Source organism: Cibotium barometz, chromosome 30 (genome assembly GCF_041138505.1).
Source record: "Cibotium barometz isolate CiBa-2024 chromosome 30, ASM4113850v1, whole genome shotgun sequence".
NCBI classification, from domain to species: domain Eukaryota; kingdom Viridiplantae; phylum Streptophyta; class Polypodiopsida; order Cyatheales; family Cibotiaceae; genus Cibotium; species Cibotium barometz.
Window position 1 is genome coordinate 13,569,776 of NC_141075.1, and position 20,224 is coordinate 13,589,999.

The 20,224-nt window shown below is 47.1% G+C and overlaps 1 protein-coding gene across 1 annotated transcript in view; it reads right to left on the reverse strand.

Moving 5' to 3' along the window:
- The window catches only part of LOC147621186 (uncharacterized), a 130,967-nt gene that overhangs the window by 40,083 nt on the left and 70,660 nt on the right, over positions 1-20,224 (reverse strand). The window contains exons 10-11 of the mRNA XM_086823913.1: positions 7,401-7,485; positions 7,117-7,297 (exon numbers count right to left, since the gene is read on the reverse strand). Of these exons, the coding sequence (XP_086680039.1) occupies positions 7,117-7,297; positions 7,401-7,485 (266 nt within the window). The remainder of the gene's footprint in view (positions 1-7,116; positions 7,298-7,400; positions 7,486-20,224) is intronic.

Genomic DNA, 20,224 nt, shown 5'->3' on the forward strand with positions numbered 1-20,224 from the left:
CACCTCACATATATGCTGCATTTTGCCATACTAACAGAACCCTACAGCATGGTAGCCCATGTAGGCACCTTCTCATATGTGTGATCTTGATGCAGCCCCAATAGTCAACCTTATTGCCACATTTCAGACCTGCTTATCAGCTCATCATATGGTGCATTTTCATATGCTGTGACCACTCCATAATCAGTGTTTTATCTCATGCAGATTACCATGCAATAACAGCCCATACAGTCAGCGTTTTTTCATGAAAACTCCTATGCTATAACCAGCATACATTCAGTGTTTTCTTCATCAAGAGGACCCTCTTGTATGCTCCACAAGATGACTTGAACCTGCAGCTTTATCAGTCCATTCATCAAAGGTCTTCTACAAGAGTTCGAAGCATGGAGACATCATCAACATCATCTACAGCATTAGCAGTAACTTTCCTAATAAGAAGTTTAATGGATCAAAAGTTTTTTCAGTGGTTTTCTTCCTTCAAGGAGAAGGCACATGTAGCACAAACAGGTGCTTCAACTTATGATGCCAAGCCCACCACAAGGTCTACCTCCTATGCTTCTTTCATGAAGCCATGGGATCTTCTAGATTCAGCAGTGATGGTTGTCTCAAGGCATATGTGTTCGGCGTCGACACCACTCACTTTGACGAACACATCTAACTCCAAATCCTCTGCCTTGGCCCATGAGCCTAAAAGGATGACCCAAGCATCCATTTCTTGGAAACGTCGCCAAAAAAGGATCTTCACCAACATATGTTCGAGGGGGAATTCTGCCTCAACTTCTAGGTCTGTCTTATCCACGTATGAGTCAAGGGTTCTCTGGCCGGGTTGTCCCCCAAAATCTGAAAATTTTGGATGTTTTTTTGGAGTTGTTGTAATGCCTTGATGCTATAAAAGGCAAAGATGTATTCTTATCCTAGTCAGGAGTCAGGAGGGGTGACTAAGCAATAATCTCAGCTTCGGTCATGAGCTGATTGAGGGAATAGCATGGCGAGGGAGGTATGCATCGCTAGGTCACCTCTCTACAGTGATGTGATCGAGTTGGAGGTTGGTTACTTCTTTTGCATTCGGGTCACACATATGCAAAGGCCTATACCACGCCCCACAGCAGCCACCTATACCTCAGCCACAGGAGCCTCGACCTACCACATCTAGCTTCTTTACCCACTCAATGGTAAAGGAAGCTATCCGCCGCCTACAGCATGGACGGGCCGCCGACCATACGGGCCTACAGGGTGAGCATCTCATATATGCAGTAGATTCTTTGGCTCCATTTCTTGCACACCTGTTTAACAGGGCACTAGCAGAGGGTTTGCCTGCGGAGTGGACGATGCACACCATTGTGCCAATCCACAAAACAGGGGATATGCTCGATCCGAGCAACTACATGACGGTTATGGTTGGCCACGTGTTGGCCAAACTCATAGAGATCACTTCATGAGTATCACTGATGATGGATTTATAGAGAGGCCTAGATATGGAGGGCTTTTTACCACACGGCTCCCAAGTAGCTATTGGTCAGCTTAGAGTCTCATCACATCGATTGGAGATCGAGACTCGCGCAGAGCAGCACAGATCCCCCGAGAGGAGAGGGTATGCAGATTGTGCAGAGAGGAGGTGGAGAGTGAGGAGCATTATGAATGCAGATGCAGAGCATATACAGCCATCAGAGAGAGATATCCCATTTTATTCAGAGAGCCACATTCCCTATGCCAAATCTTTGAGGCAGCAGACCAGCGCATACTGGGGAGATTCATTATTCTAGACATACAACGTCACAGAGAGACATCGTTACACGCTCAGACAGCTCCAGAGGGGGGAGGGGGGATGACAGACACAGATCACTACATTTTTTCAGAGATCCATCCCACTCCCAGCCCCTACACAGCAGGGAATTACTCTCCAGAGAGCAGAGACACTCAGAGCCCGCAGGAGACAGAGGACACCTGGCCTTCGGACACCACGCCTATACCAGAGAGAGATGACAGAGATCGGAGCTCAGTTTCACAGAGAGGGTGCGGAGCGACTGGCTCGCTTCAGAGCAGACCCAGGCATGTTCTTCAGGGAGCTGTGGACACCCCCTTCATTGATGTATACCATTTTGTACCCCCAGTATGGTGCAGGATGGAGCTAGCTAGGTTGCATATCATGATTGTATACTCCATGCATATAGCTTTGCATTCTCCTAGTAGTAGAGCTCCATCCCCTCCCCCACTCATTGTACTTATTGCACACCTAGATTCAGCTTTTTAGTTCAGTACTTTTTCATTTTGTTGGGATGACAGAGGATATCCCACACAAGTACACTGATTTGTCTCATAGGCCGAGTTCGGTCTTTTGGAAGACGTTAATAAAATCTTTCTTTCTTTCTTTCTTTCTCTCATATCCATGTCTATGGTTCCTTGTGTCTATTGCAGTGTCCGGTCTAAAAGACCATGATGATGCGGAAGGGGAAACCAAGGAGCTCTTCTCTATGATGGGCATTGAAGCCACGCACACAAAGGCATGGAGAGTGGGAAAGAGGAGAGAAGGTAGTGGCGAATCTTCTAAAGAGAGAGCACTTATCATTCGTTTCCCCTCCATAGAAGCGAAGGACTTCTTGAAGAGACGTCCTACACTCAAGCAGACGGGAATATTTCTTGGAGATGACCTCACACTCTCGAAGCTTGCCCACATGAAAGAAGTTATGCCCGAGATAAGGGCAGCCCGAGAGAGAGGGAAAGTGGCCTTCTATAGAGATGGTAGAGTGGTGATTATGGAGAGGCGCTCTTCATGACGGCGCGAGACCTATGGGACTACACTCAAAGTTGCTACTTGGAATTGTAATGGATCTCTACGCCTTGATGTAGGGGCTTTTGAGGATAGTTTCACTGGGAGGGACATCATCTTCTACTCTGAGACGCATTAGGCTCCTGGACAGTACATGCCACATGTTAGTGGATACCGATGGGAGACAGCTTGTAGATAGGAGACTCGTTCAGAGCATAGAGGACGGGGCTCAAGAGGAGTGGCAGTATTGTTTAGAGGGGAGCTGCAGCCACCACTGATACATATAGTCCGCAGAGATGAGCAGGCTAGGTACATGTGGGTTAGACTGAGGGCAGAGACGGGTAGATATCTCTACATTGCTATATGCTATTTTGCTCCTAGTACATCAGTTTATGAATCACCTAGCGGCAATCTCCCTTTTCTATTTTGGATGATGACATTTGGGAGTTCTCCAGGGATGGTGACATCATTCTCCTGGGGGACTTCAATGCCAGGACCGCCCATAACCAGACAATATTTTATGATACCTCAGAGGAGATGCTCAGGGAGCTTGATGTTAGGGATATGGGCCTATCTAGACTCTCACAGGATGAGGAACACATTGAGTATGGGCAGTATTTGATAGACATGGGGACTGCACATGGATTGGCCATCCTGAATGGCCTACAAAGATTCCCGGCAATGGGCGGTTTCACTTGCTTTCCACAGTGGCATGGTGCTAGTACAGTGGACTATGTTATGGCTCAGCCCAGTCTCATTCCCTCTTTTCAAGATTTTATGGTAGGCACTAGGCCAGTTGGAGTAGCAGTGGATCATGCTATCTTGTCCTTCACTCTCACATTTCAGTTTAGCATAGCTCCATTGGGACAGGTCTCCACACACACTCGTTATACCTTTACGAGGGAGACTGACACCGTGTACATGGATGAGATATACAGACGCTTATGTGCCGAGGAGCCGGGACGGCCATTAGATGAGCTCACTCAGATATTGACAGAGACGCTTCATGCTGCAGCATCAGAGGCATATCCCCATAGTCAGCTTACACGGAGACAATCTGGGAACATACCCTAGAACAGCTGGTATGATGAGGAGTGCAGAGAGATGAGGATCAGATCACAGAGAGAGGTGCTCATGGGTGTTACCACTCACAGACAGTCACGGATTACCTTCCGGCGCCTAGTGCAATGGAAAAAGAGGGCTTATCTTGCTCAGTTAGAGAGGGATTTGTATCAGTTATTTATGAGTCAGGACTCAAGCGAGGCATGGAGACTATTCCATGAGCATTCACCATCAGCAGCCATCACCTCCACAGAGATTTGGGGTGAGTATGCGACATCCCTGTACACAGCACCAGGACAGCCACCCCTGCCAGAGACGTGATTTCTTTACTGCTGAGTGGTAAGGTCAGGAAAAAGGACTGGGAGAGCATATGATCATGACGGTTTGGTAGCAGTGCACTTTATTCATGCTAGAGATATGCTTGCAGAGCTTATTGCTATGATGTTTAACCAAGCCATGTGTGAGGGTTTTCCTGAACTTGGAATATGTCCACGATTGCCTATCTTCAAGTCAGGGGATCCCATGCTTCCTGGGAATTATCGTACCATCATGATTGGTCACACATTGGCTAGATTATATGCATCTATTCTTAAGCAAGAGTTGAGTAGATGGGCACAGAGAGAGGGCATACGTGCATAAGGGCAGGCAGGGTTCAGGAGAGGTTTCTCCACTGTTGACTATATCTTGACACTTAGAGCTATTATTGAGGAGGGCAGATCATATGGCAGGAGGATTTATTGTTGCTTTGTGGATTTCCGCAAAGCTTTTGACACAGTACCGAGAGCCAGACTGATGCGCAGACTACAGGAGATGGGAGTGCCCACAGAGCTGATTTGGGGAATCATGGCTTTATACAAGATAGTTGTGGGACAGGTACGTACTACTCACGGTATATCTGAGATGGTTCACTCCACTATTGGGGTGAAACAGGGCTGCCCCCTTTCTCCCACCTTATTTGGGATGTATGTGGATGAGGTTTCGGACTATGTAGAGCGGGAGGGTGATAGAGGAGCACAGCTAGCAAGGACATGGATTCCGCTGTTATTGTATGCTGATGATATTGTGTTGATCTCAGATTCTCTAGAGGGGATGCAGCGTCATTTGGATGCATTGCACACGTTTGCACAGGACAGTGGATTGTCTGTTAACCTTGGTAAAACCAAGGTGATGGTGTTTAACACCACAGCACAGTGGGTTAGGAGGTCAGCACCCACCTTTACATATGGTCAAGAGACAGTGGAGTATACAGATGCATATACTTACCTTGGTGTGGTTTTTAGTGGCCCATTATTTTCCTTGAGGAGAGCAGCGGAGACCAGATTAACCAGAGCTTATGCAGCATTGGGGAGACTAGAGAGGATGTGTTCGCAGGTTCAGTTTCAGGAACCTCGAACAAAGCTCTGGCTCTTTGACACTTTGGTCACTTCAGCCATGCTGTATGGAGTGGAGATATGGAGACCCTCAGTGGATCACCACAGCCGAGCTGGTAGCACTGATGGATGGAGATGTATGGAGAGGCCCTTGGTTTCTAGGATTTCCCGGATGATTAGGGCCAAGGCCTCCGTACCACATGATATTATCCGTGCAGAGATGGTGCCCCCCCATTGGTAGTAGAGGCACTCACTCGATCAGTCTCCTTTATACATAGCACTTGGGCTCTCCCTAGAGACAAATATGCTTGCTTAGCCCTGGAGTCTTCACTCACGACAGTTGGCATCACAGGGAGACGGATCATGTTGGTATGCACAGATGACAGCTTGGTTCCAGCTGCATGGCTTTAGTATGGACAGGCTACCTCCATTTCAGTACTCCTTGGATGCACCCTCCCTCTCTCTCACACGGGCAGAGATTACCAGACTTATCAGGCAGGACTTGACTCAGCTGGACACTAGGAGGACATGTATACAGCCGACACACGAGCTTGGTACGAAGATGGCTTTTTATAGAGATCATCTTCTCCAGCTCACGGAGGATGGGTTTGTGATTAGACACCCAGCTACATGGATACTCATCTTTCTCATGGGGTACGGTATGCTATTGGTCAGATGCGCACATCCTCACACTAGCTAGAGATTGAGACTGGCAGATTCAGAGGAGTACCAGCTGAGGCCAGGATTTGTCAGTTGTGCCAGATGGAGCCACAGACATAGTTACATTACATATGTCACTGTCCAGTATATTATGAGATACGAGGCCATTTTCACTGCCTATTCAGAGAGGGTTTCGGACCACTTTCCAGAGTCATGAGATACCAGGATCAGAGATGCCTCAGATTATACTTGCTGGAGCTGCGTAGACATAGAGAGGGTCTCTTGAGAGGGAGGGGATCAGAGAGGGAGAGATACCTACAGAGGCAGATTACAGACTTCTTTCGACCAGAGATTGAGCAGTCAGGCCAGCAAGCATTGCAGCTAGCCCCGGAGTATAGCCGCACCAGAGGTACACGGATTGATCGGGCTATAGAGCTGGGGCGGTCCAGGTGCCCCAAGATGAGAGGCCCATCTCGACATTGGCGGAGACTACAACAGAGGATCAGGACCATACTAGCATGGCAGGGGAGACGTCCAGTCAGAGTACTCACCAAGGAGGACATTGAGGATATCCGCCATTGACCGATGAGAGACATCTTTGGATAGTGATGTATATGATGCTTACCTTTGTTGCTGGAGTTTTCCTTCCCAGATGTTATCCATTAGGAGCTCCTAGTACCTTACTTTTCCCCATAGTTGTTGTTTCAGTTTCAATTAGTTGTTTAGTTGTTTTAGCTTTTCTTACACAGACATTGTATCAGATCCACCAATTGTTGTAACCTTTTTGGTCTCATAGGTCATTTTGGCTTTTTGAAGACGTTAATATATCATTTCATTTCTCTCTCTCTCTTCCATATCCATGTCTATGCTTCCACACACAATGGTTTGATCTCTCCTTCCACTCTCACTCACTGTCTCCTGGACCTAGCCATGTTTACAACAACCGTTTTATACAAGTAGCATTTACTAGATTTCTAGGAACACTCCTTCCCCAAGTCAAAGGATAAGCCAATTTTTTCCCATATAGCCAAAAACAAAATCACTCTCATATGTCCATTGGTTACCCAAGATGAAGCATGAAATCAACCTTACAGTCATGGTTGCAGTTTGAAATCGTGTACAGGATTCTTCAGGAAAAATATTTGCGAAATTATTTTCTATTGGCTTTTCTGGAATGAGCTTCTCATGTACTACAAGCGTGTCAACTTCACTTTAATGTCATGTAAGTAAATAAGCAGAGAAGAGTACAGCACTTACGGGCCGAATAGACTTGGAAACCATGTCTGCAATGTCTTGAAGAGCCTTACTTGCAAAAGACCTAAGAGCCCCCTTCTAAAAAGCGTCATTTTGGAATTCATTTCTACGATTGCATGAGCATCCACAAGTCTCCTTTTTGTGAACTCTGCTGTGGCTATAGAAGCAGGAAATTTACCTTCACCTTTGTGTAATAACAGAAGTTGTCAGTTTTCTGACCAAGTAAAACTATAAAGCATCAACTTATGTCTTAAAAAAGAAATAAGATAGAGGCAGCCAACACAAACCAGAAGGCGTTAACTCTGCTAAGATGTTATTGAACAGCAAACAGTCCTCTAGTGCTGCATTGCATCCCGTACCATATAAAGGGAACTGTGATACACATAAAAAAAAAAAAAAAGAGGGCATTAGCTCTGAAAGTAAAATCATAAGCACAAATTACAAAATTATAACCTTATCTCAATCTTTGTTCTTTGTTCCCAATTATAAACCACAACAAGAAATGCAATCCATCTAAAGTATACCCACGAACTTAAGGATAGATGACATCAAGGGCACTATGCTTCGCCTGGGCTTTGAGCCAGGATGGATCAGAGGGGTGGCGGCTCTGTATTCCACAGCTCGCAGCCAGGTGTTGATTGCAGGAGGACGGGGGCCGAGTTTTGAGCTGACCAGATCAGTCCGTCAGGGGTGTCCCCTCGCCCCTTTTCTTTTTCTCTTCTTTGCGGAGGCTATGAGCATGTATTTGAGGGCAGAGGAGGTCGGTTTGAGAGGACTTCAGCTCCCAGTCCGGGGGGAGGACCTGCTTGATGCTGAGTTTGCAGACGACACGAGCTTATTTTTGCATGGCCAAGAGGCCAATCTTCTTCGGGCAGAGCAGTCGCTCCAGGTTTTTAGTGCAGCTTCTGGAGCATTGATCAATTGGCGCAAGACAGTGGCCTTTTGGATCAGTAGTGCTCCCACTCCGGCATGGAGCCCGGACCCCGGTTTTAGATGGATTCCTCCAGGCACAGCAGTGCGGTATTTGGGATGCCAGATTGGCCTAGATTTGTCACCTGAGCAGCAGATTGCCTCGCTTCTTCTGAGCATTCGGAAGAAGCTTTTGTATTGGAGTACAGCTCGACTATCCTTGGCTGGGAGGGTGGTGGTGGCAAATCAGGTGCTGTTAGCAACCATGTGGTACATTACGTCTTGCTGGATCTTCTCGAGCTCTTGCATCAGCCAGGTACAGAGGCTGATCAGGAACTTTCTGTGGTCTGGGTGGGACGGTCAGCCAGCTCGGGCAAAGGTTGCATGGGCAGTTATTACACTTCCGCTGGCTCACGGAGGTTTGGGCATTATAGATCCAGTCGATCAGAGTAGAGCTTTATTGGGGAAGCTTATCGTTCGGGGGTTGCTTCCAGGCGCTGAGCCTTGGAAAGAGCTCCTCTTGCAGCGGCTGCAGGCTCGGGCGCCCCCCGCCCCCAGCAGGGGGCACTTGGGCACTAGAGATTCGCTGGATCTTTATAGAGATGAGGAGGACAGGCCTCAGTAGAGGATGGGAGGACAGATTTGCTTTGAGTATCCTGAGAGCTTGGGAGCTGCTGAGACCGGGGCTCTAAACATAAGACGGCAGCCTTTTTGGCTTAGACATGCTGTCGGCCAGGTGTTGTTGCAGTCGCGGCCCGGGCCAGAAGTCTGACCAGCCATGCAGCAAAGATAGCATTAAATGCTATTAATTCAGGTCGTGGCATTTTCAGCAGGCTGACAACAGCTTCTGGCAGCCGACCAGCCCCTGGACCCATATAAAAAGGCAAGCCATCATCAGTCCCAAAAATTATCAGATCAAAATCAAAGTTATTAAGTAACTCAGTCAAGCATGTGTGCATGGGCTTCAGCCTTTGCATACTTACAGCCACTCTTGTGCTTTCAGCCCAAGGCAAAAGAAGCTCAGCCTCTTCAAGAGTACTCAGCACACCAACCCTTAGTCTTGGGCCGGTGTAACCTCTTCAAAGATAGCTTCACAGTCGCCTACATCTTATGAAAAGTTCTGCCCAGCGTTTGGTTGCTTTGTCCTTGCGTTTGGTGGTCAGTCAATCAGTTTGTCCACTTAGTCTTGTGGACATGTTCAGATTGTATTCAGTTCTCTAGAAGAAGAAATAAAGCAAATACTCCTCCTTGCAGAGGGGGGGAGGGGGGGAGCTTTAGTGGGTAATTTGGGACCCCATCTAGTGTTGACTACATCTTTCAAATTCATGTATGCTGTTTTAAAGGATTGCTAAAGACTCACTAAACTCAGGTTTAAAGAAGGCCTCATTGTTTCACACGGTCCTAGCTAAGTGCTTGCTAAATTGGTATCAAAGCTTGGAAGTTGGGACATGATTCAACCAGGCAACCTAGGGTGAGAGCATCTTGTGGATGGTAAGCTGAGATCGGGAAAAACCACTGGCCCATCCACCATGGCATCAAGCTCCGAAGACATCACTAAAGAAGAAGAACCATTCGAAGAAACGCTTCCACAAAAAGAAGATGAAGACAACCAGAAGTTAAAGGAGCACATGAGGCAACTCCAGATTCAACTCGAAAGAGACCAAATGGAAAAGAAAATAGCAGAATTACACGCAACCTTGGCCCAGCAGGAGACACCCAAAGAACAAAGCTCCTCAATGGAACAGTGGTGTCAATGGATGACTAAAAAAGAAGAGTGAGATCTTGAAGCAAGACTGGCCGAACAGCTGGCAGAGAAAGCCAAATGCAAGGCCAAAGAGGAGTGACTACGGGTAATTCTCGAAGCGAAGGCGAACCATGAGTGACAGGCCCGAGAAAACTTGAGGGACCAGTTGCAACAGACACTCCGGATTCTGGTAACTTCTTTCCTGCCTTCTCAGTCCTCCACAATCCCAGCCATAGCCTCGACGACAATTATATGTGCCTCACCGAACTTCACCAAGTACGATGACAAGTGCGACCATTCGATTGTGACCCAGTTTGTTGCCCACTTTCCACTCTCCAAGATCATTAATACCCAAGACAAAGTCAATCCGGCGGCTCCACACCTCACAGGTGATGCAGTCACTTGGTGGCAACATTGGTCCCGTTTGCGCATAGATTCTTACACGGGCTTCCGGACAATGATTGGGACACCTTTGTGTTCGATCTGCAGACCAGGTTTCTCCCTCCACAGTACATGATGAATCTTGAAGATGAGTTCTACAAACTCACCCAGAACAGTTCCCTTGTGCTCACCTACTCCAACAAAGTGATCACATCAGCTCAGCAATTGGGCAAGTCCGAGGAGAAGCTAAAGCAGTTCATTCGGGGATCTTCCAGTGATCAATGGAGCCATAGGGAGAGATGAAATCCCTCCCCACTGCTGCCTCGTCTCTCACACGGGCAGCCGGAATTCCATCCCTTTGCATTTGTACTGCCTCGCCAGAGATAGTGCCTCATGTCATATCCATCCCATTGCACCTTCGGGACGACCCCATCATTCAGCGAGTGGAGTACTCAAGCCTCTCGTCCCCGTTCTGATCCTCATCAGGGGGCAGAGAGAGAGGCACGATCTCAAGCAACAGAGCACCAAGATCCAGCCATGGACGACCCTACTGCCAGAGAGTGACAGACGGTTGGCCCGTGCCCGGGGGCCGCCAACCAACTACCAGAGTTGAGTGTCGCCGCCGCGCGCTCTAGGCTGGCAGAGTACAGGAGGATTCGGTTCTATCAGAGAACCATTTCAAGCATTTATCACAGCACCCACCCGTCGATGATGGGTCCCCTCCAGCCATAGAGAGGGTCCCTCCAGCTCCTCCGATTTGGCGGCCGCTCCCCCGCCAAGATTCCTTATCCGATTCCAACTACCAGAGTTGAGTGTCGCCGCCGCGCGCTCTAGGCTGGCAGAGTACAGGAGGATTCGGTTCTATCAGAGAACCATTTCAAGCATTTATCACAGCACCCACCCGTCGATGATGGGTCCCCTCCAGCCATAGAGAGGGTCCCTCCAGCTCCTCCGATTTGGCGGCCGCTCCCCCGCCAAGATTCCTTCTCCGATTCCAAGTTTGCAGTGAGGCCAGCTGGCCCCACTGAACCCCCGACGAGGCCCTCCCAGCAGTCTCCCTCTCCGATGCATCACTCTCAGCTGGTCCCTTCTCCTTCCTCTCCGCCTACCCACCCCCCTCTGCCCCCTCCCCCATCCTCGCCTCCGACTTTTCCCGTAGCGGTTCTCTCTGCCCCGTCCTCTTCCACTAAGCCTGCACTCCCACCTCCCTCTGCCTCTCCAAAGCACTCCCGCCGCCCACCAGTAGCACCCGACCCAAAGCGGAGGCAGTCGTTGAGTTCCGTTCGCCGTTTGATCCACATATTCTTGGAGCCGGTGGAGATAACCATCGTCGCTTCCCCGATGAGGGCTCTCCCACCGGAGTCCTCAGGTGGGCCCCCCAGGATCTTGGGGCTACGTGTGGATTACCATTCTTTTGTTGTCTCCCGGTGGAGGGGGCAGATCTTTCTGAGGAGACAGTAACGCCCATTCGGATATGTGTGGTGTTCCTTCACTCCAGACCTTCTACGATAGAGTGTGGCGCAATGATCTTTTCTTTTCCTTTGAGTGCAGCCTTGGAGATGAAGTGGAGTCAGTGGCTGCCACCATCTAGGGGCACGCAGTCGAGCTTTCACACCATCTTCACGATCTTCGCATCACGGATGTGCTCAGGCTCAGGCCATAGTGACCAGTACGAGGAGGTAGTGGCCTCCAGCTTGGAAGTGCTGCTCTTTGGGTTCCTACATATCTCAGTCTAGTACCACTCCCCCCCTCTTATAGATACCTCCATTGTGATCGATGGAGTTTGGAGTATGCCTACTCTCGCGCTCAAACAGAGTGGCGACACATGGAGGACAAGATCTGTGCCCACTTGGCACACCTTCGCCCCAGAACTGATAGTGATTATTCCCCATCTAAACCCACGCCCAAAAGTCTTCAAGTGGAGGAGGGCACTTCCGATAGTTCTTCCCACAGAGATTGATATGCGGATAGCATAGTTGTCTACAAAACTAGTCCCGCTCATGAGGTACGTAAAAAAAACGTACAGTACGAAACTATGCAAGCGAAACTAATGCGCAACTGTTTTTTTTTTATGGCCGGTTTTTTTTTGGTGACTTTTTTTATGCCCGTTTTTTTTCTTCCTGTTTTGTTTTACTGTTTTTTATGGCCGTTAGGACAAAGGGGGCTTTCTACCTTGCCACCTTCTCTCAACTTTGCATCTCTAAATGTGTACAAATATCTATTTTTCAAGTGTTTTTTATAGTCGATCGTACCTTTATCGAACTTATTTTTCAATTGTTTTTTATAGTCGATCGTACCTCTATTTTTCAAGTGTTTTTTATAGTCGATCGTACCTCTATCGAACTTATTTTTTCGAAATAAAAAGTCCCGTACCGGCTCCGTTTTTTCGTACCTTCATCTCGTTTCATATATGGCGGATAGCCTCATGGAACATTCAGGGTTTAGGGGGGGCTTAGTACTTTTAGAGACGAGGCGTCCTCAGAGGCGAGCTTGACAGAGCTACAGTTGGGGGACCATTGACATTCTCTTCCTCCAAGAGCACTGCCTATTTGAGGGGCGTCCCCGCCACTGCGGGAAGATTTTACCAGGTAGGAGCCACACTTTTTGGTCCCCCTCTTTTGGCCCCTCGGGGACGAAGGGAAAATGAGGACTCTACCAAATGAAATATGTGGAGGACCCTAACCTTAGTGCTCTCCCCGGTAACGGCACCAAAGATGTTAATCCAAACATATAACCTTGCACACAAGAGAGAGAGAGAGAGAGAGAGAGAGAGAGAGAGAGAGAGAGAAGAAGAAGAAGAGAAACAACCATGCAAGGGTCGAGTCAGAGATGTGCACTTAGCCAACCCTAATGAGGGTTAACTCCCCTTTGTGAGGCCTCGGGGCTTGCTCCACCACCACTTATTTCACCTAAGTGGAGATTCAAGAGCTAGGTGAGGAGCAAGAAGGGGGGAGCTATGGAAAGCTCAGCCTTCACTCCATGCCATATGCATGCAAGAGGAGTGTACGTATATGTTAAATTAGAGTTAAGAGCGTAAAAGGAAAAGAGAAGGCAATATAAAGGAAAATTACAAAATCGTATTTAAAAAGCCTGATGAGACTGACCTTAAAAATGTAGTATTTAGAAAAAAGTTTTGGCTCAACATCATTCATACCCTCCGCGATCAGGGGGGGAATCGCGGCTTACGTACCCATATCACCCAGAAAGCTCAACAGTTTGCCTTCACATTCCAAAAGGCTCAGTTTCAGAGGGATTTCATTGTCTTGCCCCTCCTCAGGTGCGACATGATCCTTGAGATTTAGTGGTTCTACCAATATGCACCCATTCGTGATTGGAGGCAGGAAACCTTCACGATCGTCGAAGGTTTGCCTGAGCCTACTATCAGTCGTGGGAATCGGAGCATTCAGGGTATTCTGCTCATTTCCCACCTCCAGGCCAGTAGAGCTATTAGAAAGGGAGCTGAGTGTGCGATGATCTATGTCTGCCCACGATAGATAGCGACATCGACCGTGACTCCATTAGAGCCACAAATGACAGGCCTCCTCGAGCAGTTTCAGGACATCATGCTGAGGGATGACTTCCACCCAGACCCCCACCCTCTCGCCTTGAATACCATCGTATCGATTTGGTACCTAAAGTTGAACCACCCAAGAAGTTTCCGTATCGTCTTTCCAAGACGTTGGAAGCTGAGTTGGAGACGCAACTGCACGTCTTTGTGTGGATTACCAAGCCTTGAAAAAGTTGACAATCAAGAATAAGTTTCCCATGCCAAGGATAGAGTACATCCTTGAAAGACTCAACGATGCTAAGTACTTCACCAAGATCGACCTCAAAAGTGGCTATCATCAAGTCAAAATTTTCGAAGCTCATATCCCAAAGATGGCCTTTCAAACAGAATGAGGTCATTACCAGTTCATGGTCATGCCTTTTGGTTTGACCAATGCATGGGCGACATTCAATAAGATGATGTCTTGAGTCTTCGTCATACTCATCGGTATACGTCTTCATTTTTTTGGATGACATTCTTATTTTTTTTGCCACTGCATAACAGCACAAGAAGGATGTGCAGAAGGTCTTGCAGATTTTGCGAGACAACGAACTCTACATCAATGAAAAGAAGAGCATATTTGGAGTTCAAGAGTCTAGTACCTAGACTACGTGATCCGTTCCAACGGGGTTTTCCTTGACCTTGAGAAGATTAAGGCAATCCTCGATTGGGACGTTCCAAAGACAGCCCAAGAGGTACGATCCTTTGTGGGCTTGTGCCGAGCGTGTAGCTCACATATGGATCGGTTTTCTAACCTTGCACCACCATTGACAAATTTGCTCAAGGGAGTGAAGACTAGAAGAAAGAGAGTTTCAGTCATAGGTAAGGCTTTAGAGGTGTTCCTGTCTCTGCAAAAGGCGGCTTCCGAAGCACCAGTACTTAAACTCGTATCATGGGATTACCCCTTCGAGGTGATCACCGATGCCAGTAATCTCTCAACAGGAGCAATTTTGCAACAAGAAGGAAGACCCGTGGCATATTAAAGCAAAAAGTTAAATGATGTAAAAAAATTATTCTGTATATGACAAAGAGTTGCTAGGGCTTATCACAGCCTTGAAACATTGGAAACCTTTTCTTTATGGAAGGGAATTTACTGTGAAGACAGACCACCAGGCCTTGAAGTGGTTACAAACTATGCCAAGTGCCCAGTGGAGGGATAGACATCACCGATGGAGTCTGTTGTTCTAATAATTTGGCAAAATGATTAGAGTATGTACCGGGTAAGCACAACCCTGTATAGCAGACGCTCTGAGTCACAAAGGTAGTATTCAGACAGTACAGGAGTCCACTGTGTTGGAGATACAAGGAAAAGATTTACAGAGTATGAAGACACAGTATGGAGATTGTCCAGAATTTGGAACTCCTTAAAGTATGGCTCTTTATTAGAATTGGGTCATTATACCATTCAAGACGGTTGGCTCTTTTACAAGGGTCGACTATGTGTTCTCAGGGAGAAGAGACCGACAACACTCCCATGATTCACTTGTTGGTGGTCATCGCAGGATCAACAGTACGCTCGAGAAGTTAGAAAGATCATTTTATTGGGCGAAGATGTGCATGGATGTGTACAACTATGTTTCCGCATGTTCCATATGTCAAAAAGTGAAAGTATCTCACACCAAACAGGCAGGGTTGCTTCAACCATTGCCCGTTCCTGAGGGTCCATTTCATGACATTTAGATGGATTTCGTTGGACCACTTCCCATATCTATTGGATCTTGGAATACTCATTGTATGACAATAGTTGACAGATTCAGTGAATTTTGTATGCTTATACCATGCAGACATAGCCCGGCTTTTTCACCAACATTGGTATCCAGTATGTGGTTTGCCACAGACCATTACTTCAGATTGGGATCTGAAATTCACATCTCACTTCTGGCGAGCTTTGTTCAACAACTTTGGTACCAAATTGCAATTGTCTAGTGCATTCCATCCCCAGACCGATGGCCAAACCAAGATTTACAATTAGTTGGCTTTCGATGTGCCCTAATAGTATTCGCTTGAGATTCTGGAATGCCTCTTGACAGGATCTAGACCAAAAATATTCTACATCTTTCACTATCATATTGTACAGGGGTATTGCCACATTTGCCAGGAAAGTCATTGTTTCTCGCTATTTTTCCTAACAACGGAATGGAAGGATAATAGTTTGGTGTATCAGACTAGTCAGGAAATGTCGTGGGAGACGCGTAGACTCCCGCCAAAAATTTTGGATTCAAAACAGCAACCCTTACGTGGTCATGAGGAACATTACAGACTCCGCTCAACTAAACAGGCTCATACACAGTGTTTCCCCAAGTCTTATTCTGCATCACACTCACACTCTGTCTCTTACACAACATGTATCATTAAGCAGAGACGTAACACAAGCAGACATCCCAGAATAACATGCGACACAGATGAGAGAAGCAATGGCAAGAATGTTCTTGATTTCATTTTAGAGGGATTACAAAGTGACATAGAACTGGTACCTAGCATAGATGAACACTTGCTAGATTCTTCATGCTACGAGCTTCATGAAATAAGTGTCAACTAACAATGAAGGTTTTACAAAGCTATGCTTCATCACACCAACAATAAGTTGGCGCACACTACTCTCACTATGCCTCTACACTCTGCATCATCTGCTCTGTAGTGGTTGGTCACAGTGCCTTCTTGATCTTGGCAACAGCTCCACGGCGGTTACAGTCTGCCACCTTCACATGTGTGCTATCGAGGTGGTGCTCATATCGTGCGTCATGGGTTATTCTCCGCCTGTCACCACTAGTCCTTTCGCCGCTACTGCACTGGCAGGCAAGGATTATCTGCTGAAATTCCTACCCTCCCAGATCCCACTGCAAGTGTCTGATTGCACATCCTCCATAAAACCAGTCTCCAAGTGCTATATCTGGTAGAATCCGGTCTAGGATCAATGTACCAACACTTATGACACTGTCCAAAGATGCGTACTGGTTCAATAAGTGCATATTGAATAGCCTCCTCTTCCTATATCCTATGGCAGAGCTCACTATCTAGAAGTTCCTCCTAATCAGTAGCCTGAGGCCAGCTATCTGAATGGGATATCAAGAAAATTCCATGGATAATAATTTGATTGCGAGCACAGCAGTGGAGAGATGAGATGCCTCTAACCCATCAAGCTAAGAGGCCTAGACAGAGAAGAGTGCCCTCCATCAATCAACTCTATCATTTCTCCACAATACAAAAGAAACGATGGCCAGATTTTGTTCACTATGCTTGGCCTACTCAACAACATCCCAGAGTGAGAAGATGTTATCAAGTTACTCCTCCCATGCACAAAATCTGTCTGCGTATCATGAACGGGGCCACAAAGCAGTGGTTGCAATCTGAGGTTGATTGCCTTTGCAATAATCTTATATGCTGTACCCGATTAAGTTATAAGCCTCCACAGTATGATCCTGGATTTGTCACCCGCATTTAGAATGAGATAATCAAACCATTAGATATAGCAAGGCACGTGATACCTGTATCCCAAATCTCCTAGAAAGTAGTGTTAAAATTCAAGATTAAATGACCAGCATGCTGGTGGCTTTTGGTGTGCAAACTAGGTGACAAATAAGCGAGGTGGCTGGTCGAACAAGTGGGTTGGTTGAACAAGCGAGGTGCCTGGTTGAACAAGAGAGGTGGTGGAACAAACACGATGGTGGTCAAAAAAGTGCAGTGCTCAACCCAGCACAGTAATCATGAGGACTAGCATGGTTGTGGGTGGAAAAGTTCTTAAGACACTCCTCAATAACATTCCCACAAAGCTTGATGCATTGATTCCATGTGGATCTACAATTGTGGGCAAATCACTCTCAATTTCAAGAAGCTCTAAACTACGTAACTGATACATAGAGATTAGCTTCTTGTGACAAATCAGTGAGGAATTTGAGGAGACTTTCTTCTACAAAGTGTTTGCTAACCTACGTGAGTTCAAGAGTGATTGTACTACGGGTAATTTTCAAGAAAGAAAATAGAGCATGCTATATAGCAGTCACCATGCTATGATAGCAGTCGCAATGCCATATAGCACTGCATCCCTAATTTTCAAGCAAGAAAATACAGAGTGCTATATAGCAGTCACAATGCTATGGTAGCAGTCGTCGCAGTGCTATATAGCAATCATTCGGGACATAGTATCAAAGCTTCCAGCTTCAATAGAGTGAAAAATAACTTCCTTAGGAGTCTCCCTCTCACCACCCACTCCAACCACCGGTGATCAACCCCCCAGTGTTTGCTAACCTATGTGAGTGCAAGAGTGATTGTACTTCAGGTAATTTTCAAGAAAGAAAATAAAGCGTGCTATATAGCAGTCACCATGCTATGAAAGCAGTCACAATGCCATATAGCACTGCATCCCTAATTTTCAAGCAAGAAAATACAGAGTGCTATATAGCAGTCACAATGCTATGGTAGCAGTCATCGCAGTGCTATATAGCAATCATTCAGAACATAGTATCAAAGCTTCCAGGTTCAATAGAGTGAAAAATACTTCCTTAGGAGTCTCCCTCTCACCACCCACTCCAACCGCCGGTGATTGACCCCCCACCTGCACAGTTATCACCCATGCCCAAAAGAAGGCTCTAGGAGCCACTTCAACTGAAGAAAAGCCTGCAGACGCATCTCCTCTTTCCCACAATATTGTGGACCATGCGTTCCTACAAGCATAGAAGGATCTGCTGATTACACCACCACCTCAGCACCGGCATCTGTTCCAGAGCCATCAACACACTCAATCCAGTCCCTTCTTCAAGGCTGCCAACTAGATGTGCCCCTTCATGATCTACTTCACTAGAGCGCCGAGATCCGCCAACAACTTGCAGCACTCCTCACTTGATGGGAAGGACAAAGTCCACCAGCTCTTTCTAGTGGTGGGGATGACGGGGGTCGCGGGACATTGCCACATGCATGGGGATAGGCCCATCCACCACTACCACTCTCACCGACTACCAGAGCTCCCACCTAACAGTCCACATGAATGGCACATCACTTTTTGATGCAATCATAGGCGGTAGGTCTGTCATCAAGTTAATGCCTGAGTTCACCCTGAATGCCTTCAGCTTACCTGGCCTGCCAACTTCTGTGTATGGATGGCCGATCAACACGAGGTCACTCCCCTGGGCCTAGTATAGAGAGTACGAGTGAAGATGGATGGTGCTCAATTAGCTCAAAGGGCACCAAATCTTTGGGCACACTGGCTATCATAGGCACTTCATCATCACCTGCCTAGTGAGCCCCTCACAGTCTTCCAGTGGTCCACTCCTGAGACCACTGCCTTTAACTATCTCAAGCAACGCCTCACGGAAGCACCCATCCTCATTCCACCAGATTGGTCTTTCACATTTCATGTCCACACTAATGCCAGTCAAACTATGGTTGGTGTTGTCCTTACCCACTACTACGCCAGCCGCCTACTCAATCAAGCTGAGAGAAATATCAACACAACAGAGCGTGAAGACTTGACAATTGTCCATGCACTCCAAAAGTTTCGTCACTATCTCTTAGGTGTCCGCTTCACTATCATCACCGACCATCATGCCTTAAAGTATATATAAGAATATGGCACAGCGGAAAGAGATAGCACGACAAAGCACAATAGACAATACAATAGATACACAATGAAGAGAATTTAAAATTCAGATTATACCAAAGAGGTACAAGTGATGGTGCTGTCCACCCGTGCACTCTCAAGTAGAGCTTAGATGGCGATCTAGACAGACTCTGGATGGAGTATGTATGAAGTGTAGAAGGTGGTGGTACTCACAAGCATTGGATGCCTTAGCTCATGGCAACGAGGTCCATATATAGTACTGTAGGCGGTGTGGTGGACGCGTATACGAGGGCGGTTACACTGCATAGACAAGGTCACCGCCCGCGTATCAAGAACGCGGCCCACCGACTTCCGACCACTGCCCACTAATGATGGACCTGGTATCCGAGGGAATATTCTAGGGAATATTCATCATACCGTGATGCCCCAAACCCCAGCTAACGCTCGTACCCCTGACCATCTCCTAACCATCATCAATGGTCCAATAATGACTCCATCGATGTCTAAGCTGAGGTTCCCACTAAAGACATGCACCATGCCTACTCCTCATAACGGGGGCCTAACAAATGTGCATTATACATCAAAGTAAGATACATGTTGAGAGGCGGGCATTGAGTGTATACTAACAGTATATTCTCAACAAGCCCCAGATGGCTGGCCAAATCTAGGAATGGCTCGTTCTCTTCCAAGAATTTGATTTCAAGATCCTGCTCTCCAACCTAGAAAGCAACACCAAATCTGGGAATGGCTCGTTCTCTTCCAAGAACTTGATTTCAAGATCCTGCTCTCCAACCTAGAAAGCAACATGTCATGGCGGATCACCCTTGTCACATAGATAATGGTGACCCTGCCCACCCCTGCAGTGACAATGGCGGGACACTCTTTTTGGGCACACTCTGAGCATATTGTTTTAGACTCACACACTCACACAAAATTAGGGTTTCCTGTAGATTAGGGTTAGTTGCAGGAAGACACA